At 34.3% G+C, this 14,406-nt stretch overlaps 1 protein-coding gene across 2 annotated transcripts in view; it reads right to left on the bottom strand.

Moving 5' to 3' along the window:
• Positions 1–2,726: 2,726 nt before the first annotated feature.
• LOC129953624 (myosin heavy chain 95F) overlaps positions 2,727–14,406 on the bottom strand; it is a 98,721-nt gene continuing 87,041 nt past the window's right edge. The window contains exons 7-21 of one of the 2 annotated variants that reach the window (XM_056066863.1): positions 12,615–13,021; positions 12,006–12,552; positions 11,745–11,939; positions 11,253–11,685; positions 10,943–11,184; positions 10,771–10,869; positions 10,583–10,704; positions 10,295–10,525; positions 9,939–9,983; positions 5,271–5,312; positions 4,405–4,525; positions 4,223–4,340; positions 4,059–4,160; positions 3,902–3,997; positions 2,727–3,834 (exon numbers count right to left, since the gene is read on the bottom strand). In XM_056066863.1, the coding sequence (XP_055922838.1) occupies positions 3,680–3,834; positions 3,902–3,997; positions 4,059–4,160; positions 4,223–4,340; positions 4,405–4,525; positions 5,271–5,312; positions 9,939–9,983; positions 10,295–10,525; positions 10,583–10,704; positions 10,771–10,869; positions 10,943–11,184; positions 11,253–11,685; positions 11,745–11,939; positions 12,006–12,552; positions 12,615–13,021 (2,955 nt within the window). In that variant the 3' untranslated portion in view covers positions 2,727–3,679. The remainder of the gene's footprint in view (positions 3,835–3,901; positions 3,998–4,058; positions 4,161–4,222; positions 4,341–4,404; positions 4,526–5,270; positions 5,313–9,938; positions 9,984–10,294; positions 10,526–10,582; positions 10,705–10,770; positions 10,870–10,942; positions 11,185–11,252; positions 11,686–11,744; positions 11,940–12,005; positions 12,553–12,614; positions 13,022–14,406) is intronic. The other variant, XM_056066864.1, reaches the window with a different exon arrangement.

Genomic DNA, 14,406 nt, shown 5'->3' with positions numbered 1-14,406 from the left:
GAGGTGTTTGCATTTTTAATTGATTGGCCTTGCAGCTTGTTTAGTACGAATACAAACGCTTCCTTATTTAGTCGAAAATATGATCTGAAACTTAATGAATTAATTAGAATTAAAAGTACTTCCAATTGGAACAGTTTTTTTTATTTCATGAGTTGACGTTTATTTATGCCTGTTATTTTTTTTTGTATGGTAGCACTGAATTTCGAACTCGAATTGTAAAGTTCGCCAACCGAACGTTTGATTCGCCAACCATAATAGGGATAATAACTTCGAAGGGCTTCAACCGCAAGAGATCGTCAAATTCCTTTTTCGACCGAGTCACAAGTAACCTCTTTTGCCACCTTCCTAGACATAGAAGGTGCTTTTAACAACGTCCTTACTGAATCCATAGAAGAATCGCTCGTTAAGTTCGGTGTAGAAGACTTCATTCGAGAATGGACTATTTCCATGCTCAGTGGTAGGAAAATTCGAGCCACTCTAGGCAATAAAATCGCAACAAAGCACGTGAGTAAGGGAACACCCCAGGGTGGTGTCCTTTCGCCTCTTCTATGGCTTCTGGTCATGGATACAATTCTCGTTAAATTAGAGAGATGTGGAGTGAAGGCGGTAGCCTATGCCTATGATTTGGTGCTATTGGTGTCAAGAAAGTACACCTCTGTGATTAGTGAAATCACGGAGTCAGCTTTGAAAAAAGTTAGCAACTGGGCCACGAGTTGTAGACTAGGAGTTAACCAAAGTAAAACTGAACTGTTGCTCTTTAGAACCAACACTAAAGTACCGCCCTTCACGCTACCTCGACTCAACAGTCAAATCCTATCATTGTCTTACAGTGCAAAATATTTGGGATTTATACTCGACCCTTAACTAAACTGGAAACTAAATATTGAAGTACAGGTTAAGAAGGCCTGTGTTGCCTTCTACGATTGTAGCAAAACTTTCGGCAAAAAGTGGGGACTTCAGTCGAAGATGATTTTATGGACGTACACAGCCGTAGTACGTCCAATCTTAACATATGGTTCGATTGTGTGGTGGCCTGCTCTTAGCAAAGCCTATAATATTGATAAGCTAAAGAAGGTTCAGAGAACAGCTTTCGTGGGCACCACAGGGGCCATGCGTATTTGCCCAACTTACGCCTTAAACGTTATTTTAGATCTTCTACCTTTTTATTATTATTTATATTAGCTATTAGGCTCAAGGAATCAAACAGCTGGTTGTCAAAACCTTATGGTCACAGCAACACAACGAAATTGATCCCCTCAGATATTATCTCGGTAGACACTGACTACTGCACTCCTACTCTGAGCCTTAGTAAGGGTTTTAAGGTTATTTTCCCATCCAGAGAAGATTGGGAGAATGACATCGTGTCGATAGGTTTCGACACAACCATCTTTACTGACGGCTCAAAGATAGAGTGCGAAGTTTGTTCTGGGATCTTTGCTGAGTCCCTAAATGTAGCCAAATCCTTAAGGCTTCCTGACTTTGCTAGCGTTTTTGAGGCTGAACTGCTGGCAATAAGGCCAAACCAAAACCGAAATGCGGCTATCTTAACAGACAGTCAGGCAGCTGTCAAAGCCATTAACTCGGCCATATCCTCATCTAAATTGGTCCAGCAATATCACGATGAGCTTGCGAGCCTGTGTCGGTGTCACCCTGATCTGGGTTCCGGGCCATAGTGGTATCGTGGGAAATAAACGGGCTGAAGGGTAAAATCTTTTCTATCTACCAAACTGAATCAAACCGAAGGTTTAGCAATTTACCCAACTGCATTATATCTAGGAAGATATGGCCCACCTATAACAAAACCCGTACAAACGATCTTCTATGCAGGCCAAGGCAAGACATAGCCAGGATTGTTGCGCTTTGTACAGGACATTGGCCTATAGGAGTTCATGCAGAGAAGTTGTGTATCTCTTACAACACCTTTTGCCGTAGCTGAAGTGACCAAAGAGAAAGTGAAACGATAATCCATTTCCTCTGCAAATGTCCTGCTTTGGCAAACATTAGAATGAAATACTTTGGAAAAGCATTCTTTCACGAACTTGATGAGCTATCTGAGACAAAGATTAGAGACCCAATCTTTTTTTCTCAATGCGACAAAATGGCTCTAACATAATCGCTATGAAGCTTCTCTATAAACCTATCCCTTTCAATCAAAGGTCAAACGAGTTTTTGGTATCAAAACGGCGCACTACAGCGGTAATTGAGTCTCAGGCTAGGTTGCCTTGAGATCGCCATTTCTACCTACCTACCTACCTACCTACCTACCTAACCTCTTTCGAAGTTCTCTGCCGCCACTTATTTCAATTAAATTTGTGTGTTCTTACCGAGCAGCTCATTACGACACGTCAAAATCAGTATCCACTAACTTTATAGCCGATTAAATTAATTTATATACACGAAATGTTTTTTTTTTGCCTTCTGTTAGTGTAAACAGATTTGATAAACCAAAATTCTATTCTTTTCATCTTAATCCAGTAATTGTGGCTCCTTCTAAGCCCACAGCTTCACATATCTTCCCATCAATCTTATTCAATGTCTTCTTCTTATTTCTTTCTTGGTGTAGAAGTGGTTGTGGTTAAAATCGGAATACAAGCCTTACCCGATATTTTAGTATCAAGGACATACATATATCACCTTCACCTAAAATAGTATTGAGGTCCAAGACGATTCCTTTTTAATTTTACCCACCCTGCGAGATGCTGTTAAAAGTTTCCGAAAACTTAAAATTCAAATTTATAAATAGAAATCTTTTATTTTGTGTTATCTTTTAATTTTACATAGTTTGCATACATCAATATAATAATAATAATATTTATTTAATTTTATTATTTCCCATGCTTCAATAATTTTTTTATAATTGTACATCCTTTTCGCAAGATATCAAATATTCAAACACCGTTAGATTTAAAACATAAGAGATGCCATTTTTTGTGTTTTCATTATAAATTATAGTAATTTTTCTTCGTTTTTCTTTTTATTTCTCCATAAATTATTTCAAACTATTTAACTATATTAAATATATAATATAAGTTGTTTATTTGTTTTTAAAAATTTTACTATTGAAATATGGAAACATTTAATTTTAATTAATTTACTAGAGCAATTTTTATTTTTATTTTTTGTTCTGTATATAAATGCATTTATATAAATTTATTTTTATTTTTATGTTTTTTTAAATTTTAAACAGTTGGAGTTTTATATTTAAATAATTTGTATATTCCTTTAAAGATAAAGATATTTCTTTTTTTTTTAAATACATTGGGAATGCTTTATGGAATTCGGTTAGTTTTAAAAATTCAATACTGTGATAAATATTTAATAAATTTTTCTTTATCTAACGTATAAATCTAATTTTGCATACATTTTTGAAATTAAAATTTATTTATTTATTTTAACTTCGCAGAAACAGAAAAATTATTTTTTTTTTAAAAACTGGTCGAAATGGACAAAACTGGTAAAAAATGTGGGAACTAAAAGGCACTTTAACTGGATTTTGTGTGTGTTGTTTTTGTTTTTTACTTTATGTTGGAAATATTTCTGTTTACTGCGATTTAATTTAGTTTCAAAAGAATAGTAAAGAAAAAAAAGTCGAAAATGCAAAATTCGATTTGAAAACCAAAATCAAGAACAAAAAGTCTATGCGATGGTGTTGTTTTTATGGTATGGTGTGTTGTTGAGTTTAATGGTTGTTATTAGCACCCAGATTTTTATACGGCTTGCCACCATTATGTTCCCATTCTCGGTTGAATTCGTGTTCAAGTATTTCGGCACCACGTTTTCGGGTGAGTCCTGTTTCTTCTAGGCTAAGTTCGCACATTTGCATATCATCAACACCTGTGTTAAAGAGTTTTGAAAATTAATTAAAGAAATTGGGTATTCTTTGAATGTGTTGTTCAGTTACCAGCAACAAGAAGAATAGGTGCTTTATCAGCGTGCAGTTCCATTTGGCGGGCAATCCATTGACCATCAAAGTGGGCATACCACAACCCACGTTTTGCTGAAAAGTTTTAAAAATTCATTAAAATTTTTGAAAAACGTTGAAAAAATATTTAGCTTACTGTTTTCTGGCGCATTTGCACGCATGAATGGAATACGGAAATACCGATGTTGGGCAGTTGTAATTTCTTGCTTGGGCTGTACTAGTGGCGGAGTTTTGAAAGCTAAATGAAAAATGCATTCTATGATTCTTTGTTTTGACTTAGGAAACTAAATTCGAAAATACCTGCTTCCATAACACTTTTTGGAGCTCGTTCGTTTTCATCCATAGTGGTGCGTTTGCGGTTCTTTGCCTTCCAGGCATGGTATACCTTCAAGCGGCGGTGAAATTCATGTCGGCATGCCTAAGGATGATAAGTTTACCATTTTAAGTCTTGTTGGTAATACTTTTCTTATTTTTGAACTTACCTCTAGCAATTCAATATCACAGGAAGTGTTGATGGCGTCACGCAATTCAGAATACTTCCACTTAGACAAATCGTATTTTTGTTTGCCCAAGAGTTGCTGCTGAGCGCGAACATTTTCTGACCTAAATAAAGAAATTTAAACCAGTTAAATAAACATTCTCTAGAAATGTTGAAGTGTATATGGAAATTATTATGAAATTGAAGCAACGGGAACTTTATATTTTTTTCCAGTATTGATTTTATCACTGAACCCAGCATAATAGAAATTTAATTACGAATTCTTAAACAGACTTTTCATAATCTATTCGCAGTTAAGTTTTCATGGACTTTTTAACTACGAATTGATTTGTTAAAAGTTTAATTTTTATTCGTTAATTAAATTCTATCAAAGGGTTCAAAAAACTGTTTTTTTTTTGTTTAAATTTGTATTCAAAAATATACAATACAGAGTCAGTATAGCCGGTGCATTATTTAAATAAAAAGTATTTACAAAATTTAGCGTCTTAAAGCTTTTCTTTTTACAAAAATATATAAATATCTAAAAATATTGATTGTTAAAAATGTAGTTTAGTGCTTAAACTACAAAATACCGCTATCGCTTAAAATAATGAATTGCCTGAGTACTTTTTCCTAAAAAAATGATGATTTACAGTGTGGTGAATGATATATTTAAACATGGGAACTTCAGCTGAGATGATGATTTATTGTTTCTACCAACAACAACAACAAAATCGAGCAAACTTTAAGAAAATAGAGAGTTAGAATAATTGTTTGCTAAGCAAAAATAAAATAAATGATTCAACTTAAGCATGATGGTCTTCAAAAAAAGAAAAAGAAACACTGTACAAATTCTTATCATTCACTTACTTTTGATGGAAACGCGATGCGAAGTTTGTAACTCCTCTAAAACTGAGAGGAAAAATATTTTGAAATATTATTGTTGGTATAATAACATTGCATTGAATGACAGTGAACAAAAATTGGATAAAATCAAGAGAAATAAAGAGATATATAATAAAAAGTAACAAGAAAATAGAAAACTTATAATCGAGAGATCTCAGTGTCCCAGCCATAGCTAAACTTAAAGAGGGACCTCAATTGTTGGGGTTCAGTCGCCTTGAAGAATTTTGAACAAAATACCTTCAGATTCATTGATCGTTAATAGAATTCATTGCTTCTGCGAAATTTCTAACATATAAATTGAAAACTGCAAAAGGTTATAGTATGGACTATAGTCACCTCATAACATAACTAGATTTGAAATATTTTTATATTTCAAAGGTTTTGAAAAAGGCAAGAGGTTTTAGGAATTTTTAACCGTGTTATCTCCAAAAAAATGCGCCCATAATGGATTTAAAAGATAAAGAAACATAAAAAGTAAAGTTTTTTAAGTCAAAGAGATGAGTAACAAAATGCTAAACAATTCATAGGGATACATTGCCACCCACCCGGTATGATTTGTTTGACATACATTTCTGTATATATATATATATACGTATATACAGTTTCATTCATTTCAATAGATTATTACATTTAATTGAAATTTTTTTATTTTTGTTTTCCGCTATTCCAATTTCGTATAAATGATGTTTGTATTTCAGTACTGTACATATGTATATTGTTTTTTTATTGTATTTGCTCGATGTTTAAAGAATTTCGACAGAGAGTTCTTGACATACGGCTTGCAGTAACGATGTTAATAGACCTTAAGTCTATATAAAAGGACCTCAGGTGGATGGACTTCATGTTAAGAGTGAAACGGCGGGTTGAGTTACCAGGGTCTCACTTTTCGATATAATGGTCATTTTCATCGATTTCAAGGCCGCATATGACAGCATCTACAGGGACAAGCTGTATAGAGCCATGTCTAGTTTTAACATCCCTGCCAAACTCGTCCGTTTGTGCAGGATGACCATTGAGAATTCACCGCTAAAGGTTGGAAACAACTTAACAGAACCTTTCAATGTCAAAAATGGTTTTAAACAAGGTTTTAACATCGTATTTAAAAGAATAGTGCAGAGCTCACACGTCAAAACTAGAAGCACTATCTTTCAAAAGTCTGTCCAATTACTAGCATGTGTGACATTGACATGATCCGAAGAACTCAGCGTGGTGTGAATGGGGCTTTTGTGAGTATTGAGGCAGAGGGGGCAAAAATGGGTTTAACGGTTAATGCGGGCAAAACAAAGAACATGCTGTTATCAAGAAAGGACATAAAACACCGAAGTCTTGGTCAAAACGTCACAATCGACAGACGTAACTTTGAGGTAGTCAAGGACTTCCTCTGCCAAGGCTCCATTATAAACGCAGTAAACAACACCAGCGCTGACATCAAACAAAGAATAATTCTTGCTAACCGCTGTTTCTTTGGATTAAGAAAGCAATTGAGTGGTAAAGTCCTCTCTCGACGAACCAAAGTGTTGCTATATAAGACCCTGATCATCCCAGTCCTGCTATACGGTGCAGAAGCATGGACTATGACAAAAGCGGATGAAAGCACCTTGGGTCGGTTCGAGAGAAAAGTTCTTCGTTTGATCTACGGTCCCGTATGCATCGAAGGGGAGTGGAGTAGAAGATGGAACGACGAGCTGTACAACGACGTAGACTTAGCCAGAAGGGTAAAAGTCCAACGAATAAGATGGCTGCCAATGCTCCTGCCCGGAAAGTCTTCGCACAAGTGGAAAGTGACCTCAACCTAGTTGGAGCGCGAAACTGAAGACATCTAGCTAGATGGAGAAGTTTATTGGGTAAGGCCCTAGTTCACGCCAACTTGAGTAAGTATGGCAAAATGAAAATTATTTTTATAGCAATTGCGATGAACATAATTTATTAACGCTTACTTTTTCGTTTCTCTTGACCTAAAAATCGTTCACCCATAAAAGTTCCGTTCCCCGGATTTTAAAAAGCTATCAGGAATTTAGCACTAATAAGATTGTGATTAGTGAAAATATAGTTTTATATTTCCACTATAATTACACAAATTGATTAATAAAACAACTCAATTCTAATACGATTTTACTTCGAGTTTAGAACTGACTGTTCGAAAAATAGGTTTGTTCAGAACTCTTTCTTGAACATCAAAATGTATAACATAAATGAGGTTCTGCAATTTCTGAATAAATGTATGGCTACGACTTTAATTCTTTCTCCAATCGATTTATTAAACAAAAATAAAGTAAGCGGATAGTCAAATTTCCCCTCTCCGTTTATAAGCAGGGTGTTCAGAAAACAAACGAATCTAACTATCTGAATTTTTGTTTTAACAGTTGTTATACTTATTGAAAATCAATAGAGGAATAAAAAACATGTTTTTGCCGATATCATTTTAGTGTTGCACAAAAGTACAATTCAAGTTTTTTTATCTTCAAGTGTAAATGATAAACTAAAAGCAACCATAGCACCAATATTGAGGAAGAATAAGAGGCGACACTGCGTCGAACTGTTCCCAGAGATCATTCCAATCTGTTGGGCTTTTGTTTCCTAAACTATTATAAGAATAAAATAACATTTTCAGTTTTACTCATTCTCCAATTATATATAATTTTTAGATTTCAAAAGCTGTATAGCTTTTACCTATAGTATTAACTAGAGATCTTAGCCACCGCATCGCTCTTAAACAAAATACTATTCCACCTATGGTTAAACTTGCACCGATGTTTGGGTTTTCTTACATTTTTAGCAGATCATATCTTTGGGATTTTTTTCACGTGAAATAACATTCGGGAAAAAATTAAAATAAGGCTGATAATGTCTGTTTGGAAAATTGTCCATAAAATTCGCATAAAATATTTGTCTTTCTTCCACACTGCTATGTTTAATAAATAACCTTTATAAATGTATTAGCATTGTGCCCATAATTTGAGGGTGTAATAAACCGAAGTTCTATCTCAAACTGAGTCCAAAATCAGAGTTCTCACACTTTAAAATTTGATAAAGAAATTATTTATAAAATGAGCTTTAGAGACCAGAATTTTGTCAAGAAAAAAAAATAAAAACAAAAGTTTTTAATTCGTTTCTTTATTACAGTCGACATATAACACGACAACTTTCTGCCTAACTTGACTTTCTAGATGAAATAGGGTTGCGCTTCTAGGAATGCCCATCAGTTTACCCTTGAGCTCAACTTCGGCCGTACTATGAAGCACAGAGATTCATTTTTAGCCGTACGACGCGAATGCCTTGCTACGCTCTTTCTTTCCCTATCATTGAAATGTTCAGGAATTCAAAATCAATGTACACAGACCCTTACCTCTTTTCCTAATGCTCACACTGTGCCTTTGGCATATTAAAGGTAAACAAAACCCTTTTAGAGTTCGCTAATTATAAAAAAAGTGTATACGTAAAACTGATCATTCTCAGCTCTCCGACACATAGGTTTTTCCATCCATAGTGTTGACGAGTACCCATGTTTGTCGATTGCTCCTCAATCTTTAAAATAAGACATTCGATAACCTACACCACACCGTATATATTTTCGCTGATAGATTTGGATACAAAAATCATCTTCAGTGATGAGGACCATTTTCAGGTTACGTTAATAAGCAGAATTTTCGGATTTGGGTTTCGGAAATCTATGTAGAAATGAAGAAAATGCTCTTTCATCCTTAAATTGTAACTGTTTAGTGCAGTTTTTGGACTGACGGTGTTAATACAATGTAAATGGACCGAGCTACAGAGCTATGATTTTTTATTGCCGGAATTGATCGAGCAACGTTTATTTTAACGAAAAAGTGCTAAGTTTCAAAAAAAACTCTACGATAGAATCACAATTTTGAAAGAAAACGTCTTAATTTTCGAAGAGGTGATCAGAATTTGCAACAGAGCCATTTTGGCTTTACACCTTTAGTTTTTTTTTATTTCGGGTAAAAGTTAAATCATATACTAATGCTTTTAAATCAACTCCTGACCTTAAAGCTCGAATTCATAAAGTTATCATACACAAAGAGCCTCACGGTACGAATTCGTTATTCAAAAGTGATGTAACCATGGTCTTGACGGTGATTTATCTAATATTGTTCTCCATTGGTAATGGCATAACCTTTTCTTTACAATGAAATAAATATCCATTGAATTACACTAAATGAAATATAAATACTCGTTTTTTAATATCAAAACGAAAACCCTTTGAAACAGTATTCTATTCAAAACTTAAAAATTACATTTAAAAACATTTTGTTTATATAATTGCATTATGCATTGGTTAGAAAATATTTAAGATTAAAAGATTTCAATACATAGATTGCTTTTAAGTTCCACAATCACAATCAATTAATCACCAAAAAATACTTTAAATATTAGATGCTATTAGTTCTTTTAGAGTGCATCAAAATAGTCTTTTTATTGTTCTCATGCTGTAGTAAGTTAGTGTTCATTCAAAGAGAAATACAATACGTGTGTTGTGTTTGTGTTCTGATTAATATATCAACTTTTTTTTTTTAACTCGTGTTAGAAAAACAATCCAATCAATTAAAATTATAAACAACTTCCTGTAAAAACAAAAATAAAATTGTATAAATTAACCGTAGTGTGCTGTACCTGATAAGTTTGTTTGGCCCCATGGACGAAACTTCGCTTTGACCACTGAGAGAAAGAAATGTTAAATAAAATATAAATGAGAATAAAAGTTCTTATTTTGTTTTTGTTTATATCATACAATATCAAAAAAAGTAAAATAAAGAAATGAAAATAAATAAATTTTACAAAAGAAGAAAAAGAAACAGTAAAGCAATAAATATAAAAAATAAATATTTATATAAAAAAAAGAACCAAATAAATAAATAATAAAAAATGTGTGCTCTCCAGATATGAAAAATTAAAGTAAAGAAATTTAAAAAAAAATCAAAACATATATTTATGTACAAACCAAAACCCAAATCGACAACCACACATACTTCCTGATCACGGGCGGGCTATCCTCCACCTGGCCATTAGATTCACTAGCTAATCGTAGAGCTAATTCATGATCACGACGTTCTTGTTCCAATTGTTGGCGATACTTGGCATCGTCTTCGGCTTCTTTTTGCAATTGGGCTTGCAGTGAAAGGGCCGCCCTGCGGTCTTCCTCTTCTTGTTTCAGTCGTTCTATTTCTTCAGCCTTGCGACGGGATTCCATTTCAGCTTTCCTTTAAATGGAAATAAGAGTATTTTTTCTGAAAATCTTCAATTAGGGAAAAACATACAGTTTTTTGTTCTCCTCGTCTTCGCGATTCTTTCGCTCTTCTTCTTCCTTTGCACGACGATCAGCTTCTAGTGCCTCTTGAACTTTCCTAAGTCTTTCTTGCTCCTCAGCTTGTTTTTGTTCCTGTAAATAATTTTAGTTTTGTTTAACATTTTCCTTATAGATTTTTCTTATTTTGTCCATGCATACCTCTAATTTGCTATTCAAAGCCACCGTAAGTTTGTTCATATTGCCTGTGATTCTATTCATAAGATCATCTATTTCTTTCGCTTTTATTTTCGGATTTGCCTTTAAAAATAAGATCAAAAAGATATAAAATAATAAATCAAAATCAAACTGAAAGTTTTTCTTTGTAATTTACCTTTATTTTCTTGATTGAATCATCAATTTGTGATTCTAGTGAATTAACTTCACTCATAATGCTCTCCTTTCCAGCCTTAAGTTGATTGGCAATATCAACAGTCTTTGCTGCACTCGATCGAATGTTGTTTATCTTTGAAATTCCAAGAATTCTTGGGCGATGTTGTTTCCTCGCCAAGTGGCCACGAACAGCTTTCTGTATGAAAAGCACACATTTGTTGCGATACTTTATACGATTCTTCACTGTAAAATTAAATATAAAGGTAATTAAAGTTAAACTCTCCCACTCAATTAAAAATAAAAAAACTCACATTTAATAACACAAACAGCTCCCAGAGTTGACTTAATCCATCTGGAACGAATCAACCATTTCTTGACCTTTGCAACAATTGCCTTAAGATTCTCTGGATCAGATTTCATGATACGATCAAACTCTACAAACTTTCCTGGTCTAAAGAAAACTCGAGTTATACCGAATTTAAAGTCTTTCGAACTTAGATTGAGTGATTGTAACATAGCTTCACAGAATGTTCTGGGTAAGAGTTTGGCCAGCTCAGGTGGAAGATATGATTTGTACATATTATACAAATCAGCAAATGGTACTCTCGATGGATAACCGTGTTCCATCAGTTCAAGAACTGAAATTGTGCCAGAACATTTGAGCTGACCCAGAGCAAGACCACCTTCGAAATCACGATCAATCATTTTGCTATTCGGTTTAATACAACGAATAAAGTTGGTGCCCTAAAAGAATTCCAACAATCATTTTAATAAATTGTATTGATTTGTTTCATTAATCTTACGTTCTTTTCTAGTTTCTCCATTAGTTCGGCAAGTTGTGTCTTAAATTTAGATCCTACAGATATGAAATTGAGCTTTCCGCGGGAAGTATTGCTTCCAGAGGGGAAAAGGGATTTAAGAAGAGGATTCTCACATTCTTGGACGAGGCCTTCAAGCGATGCATGCAAAGCATCGTTGTTTTTCTCAATAAATTGTTCCTAAAGCAAACAAAATCCAGAATTATCCACAGGGAATACAAATCACTTGTAATTTATCATTCTTACCGTTTTATAGCACACAGCTCCAGCAAAATGTCTCACCAGGAAACCTTCTTCATCGCGAAGGGTTCGATGTGCTTTTAGTCGTGAAGAACGAGGAAATCCCAAACGAAAATGTCCTGGCCATGCCTTATGAACTTCATCAGTAAAATGCATTGCCGAGGGTTTGGGCAATTTACTCTCCTCATCCAACAAAGTGTAGATGCCATTTGCTTTCGATTCAATCAACTCAATTATATCTTGATTATCAGTGAATTTAATTTCAGGAACATTTAAACCTTCGCGTTTGTATAATTCTTGTTCGTTCTTCAAAATGTTGTCGTTAAAAAACTTTTGTAGTTTTTCATTGCAATAATTTATGCAAAATTGTTCGAATGAATTCACTTGAAAGTACTCAAATCCAGCGATATCCAAAACACCAATGTAATAGCTTGATGCCTTGAAAGGAATACTCTGATTGATGAGAAAGACAATACGATCAAAGACGCGACTGTAGATAGCTTTTGCAAGAGCATCTCGTGCATTACTGGCTTCGTAGATCTTCAAAGGAACCCTTAAAATAAAATTGACATAAATAAAGTGTTTATTTTGTTTCATTTTCTTTTTTAAACTTACATGATAACAGTTCCCTTAATGCCACCTCCTTTACTCTGCATAACTCTGGATACCAAAGCTTGTCGCAGTTCAAATGGATCAACACCCAGCAGTCTTGAAGTGATGGTCAATGATTTTTCGGACGCCTTTGAAACTTGGCAGCCACCACGAGCATCGTCGGGAATTTCTTCGAAGGCTATGTTTCCCAAATGGAGTACAGCAGCTACTAGAGAGTATATTTCCAATTTATTATCTCCACTAAGACCCAGACGACCAAGAGCGTTGTCCAAAGATTGAAAGTGTTCGTAGTCATCGATGATGGGATCTTTTAATGGACCCTTCGAGTTGTGATCGCTTGACTTTTGTGACGATGGAATGAGTTGTTCAGTTTTGGGCTTGGCAAAATATTGAGTACAACCCGAAAGATACTAGAAGGGAAAAGAAAAAAATATCACACATTTATTGGAAGCAGTCTGATTATTACATATATAAAAATTGTAAACCAATCAGCAATGATTCAACGTCGCAGATATCACAACAAACAAGTAATTTTTGTAAATGCATCACAAACAACAATTGAGAATTAGAAACCCGATAGAGTTTTTTAATAATCGATATGAGAGTACATTCTCACTTGAAATAATACTGCAATCTATGTTTACTAAACTTTCAAAGAATTCATTAAGAACTTTGTATTACTGTTGAGTTTGAAGTATTTCATTTCAATAACAGGTGAAAAACTAGGATATTAGCGACTATTACTGGTGAGATAAGGATTACAACAACTTCAACCTTAGAGGCATTCCTAAAGCTAGTCAATCTTTAAATGTTGGAGAAGAAATTGGCGACCAAAAGCGCACTACGTTAATTACTGGTCATAGTTACATAAATAACACTATCGACTTTAAACTCAAACAGACTATTTAAAGCCTTACACAGTAGCTCTTACAGAAATCCCTACTAGAGAAGAATCATGTATTGGTTTATACGCACGGGTTCAAATATAATCCTCCATCATAAAGATCAATAAATCTTCTGTAGCACTGCAGTGTCTGTAAAGTGAAACTACTCGCAGTTTCGGAAGCGGACCGATTCCTTTCGCTAACAGTTTGGTAAAAAAAACGGATCAATGCTTTATACTTTATATAATATATTACCAAAAAGATCAAGTAAATCGGATAATTCAGCAAAGTTTCTTTAAACCACCAATAACTGGTTGCGCTTGAAACTTGCAGGGTTGATATGAAGGTTAGGTAAGGTAAGGTTAAAATGGTTGTCCGGGATAATGTAGGAGACACTTAGGCCTGGACTTTCTTCTGAGCTCAATTAAACCAGTTTGAGTCCCTTACGAAACGTGAACTTATAATGTTTATAGATAGATAGATAGATAGCCTTAAAAACGGTAGATGTTGTGTCAGTTGAGTATTTTTTATTAAAAAAGTTGTTTTCGCAAAGATTATGGTTTAAGCTGGCATATAATTTGCGTTGGGTTGAAGTTAGTGCTTTTTCAATGCTTTCTGCTCGCATTTTTCCATCCACCGCTTTAATTACATTATCGAATTCTTCCTTCCATGGATGATGATCCATAGTAATCTTTAAAGTCTGACCAGCGAACTCTGCGAGTACTTTCCAATGTTCAAAAACAATATTCTCTTCTCTATCACGTTACTTGCTATTCGTTTGGTCAACCTTTCTCCGTCCCGTAACATAGTTTTCGCAATGAAGTTGAAATGAAGTCGCAAGGTTTCTATTAATAGTGGTGAGATTCCTGTTTCAACAAATAGCATATGGTTTCGTGAGGATTGTGGAAGCT

This window comes from Eupeodes corollae, chromosome 1 (assembly GCF_945859685.1).
Source record: "Eupeodes corollae chromosome 1, idEupCoro1.1, whole genome shotgun sequence".
In the NCBI taxonomy this organism is placed as follows: domain Eukaryota; kingdom Metazoa; phylum Arthropoda; class Insecta; order Diptera; family Syrphidae; genus Eupeodes; species Eupeodes corollae.
This window is presented reverse-complemented; position numbering and strand designations above follow the sequence as displayed.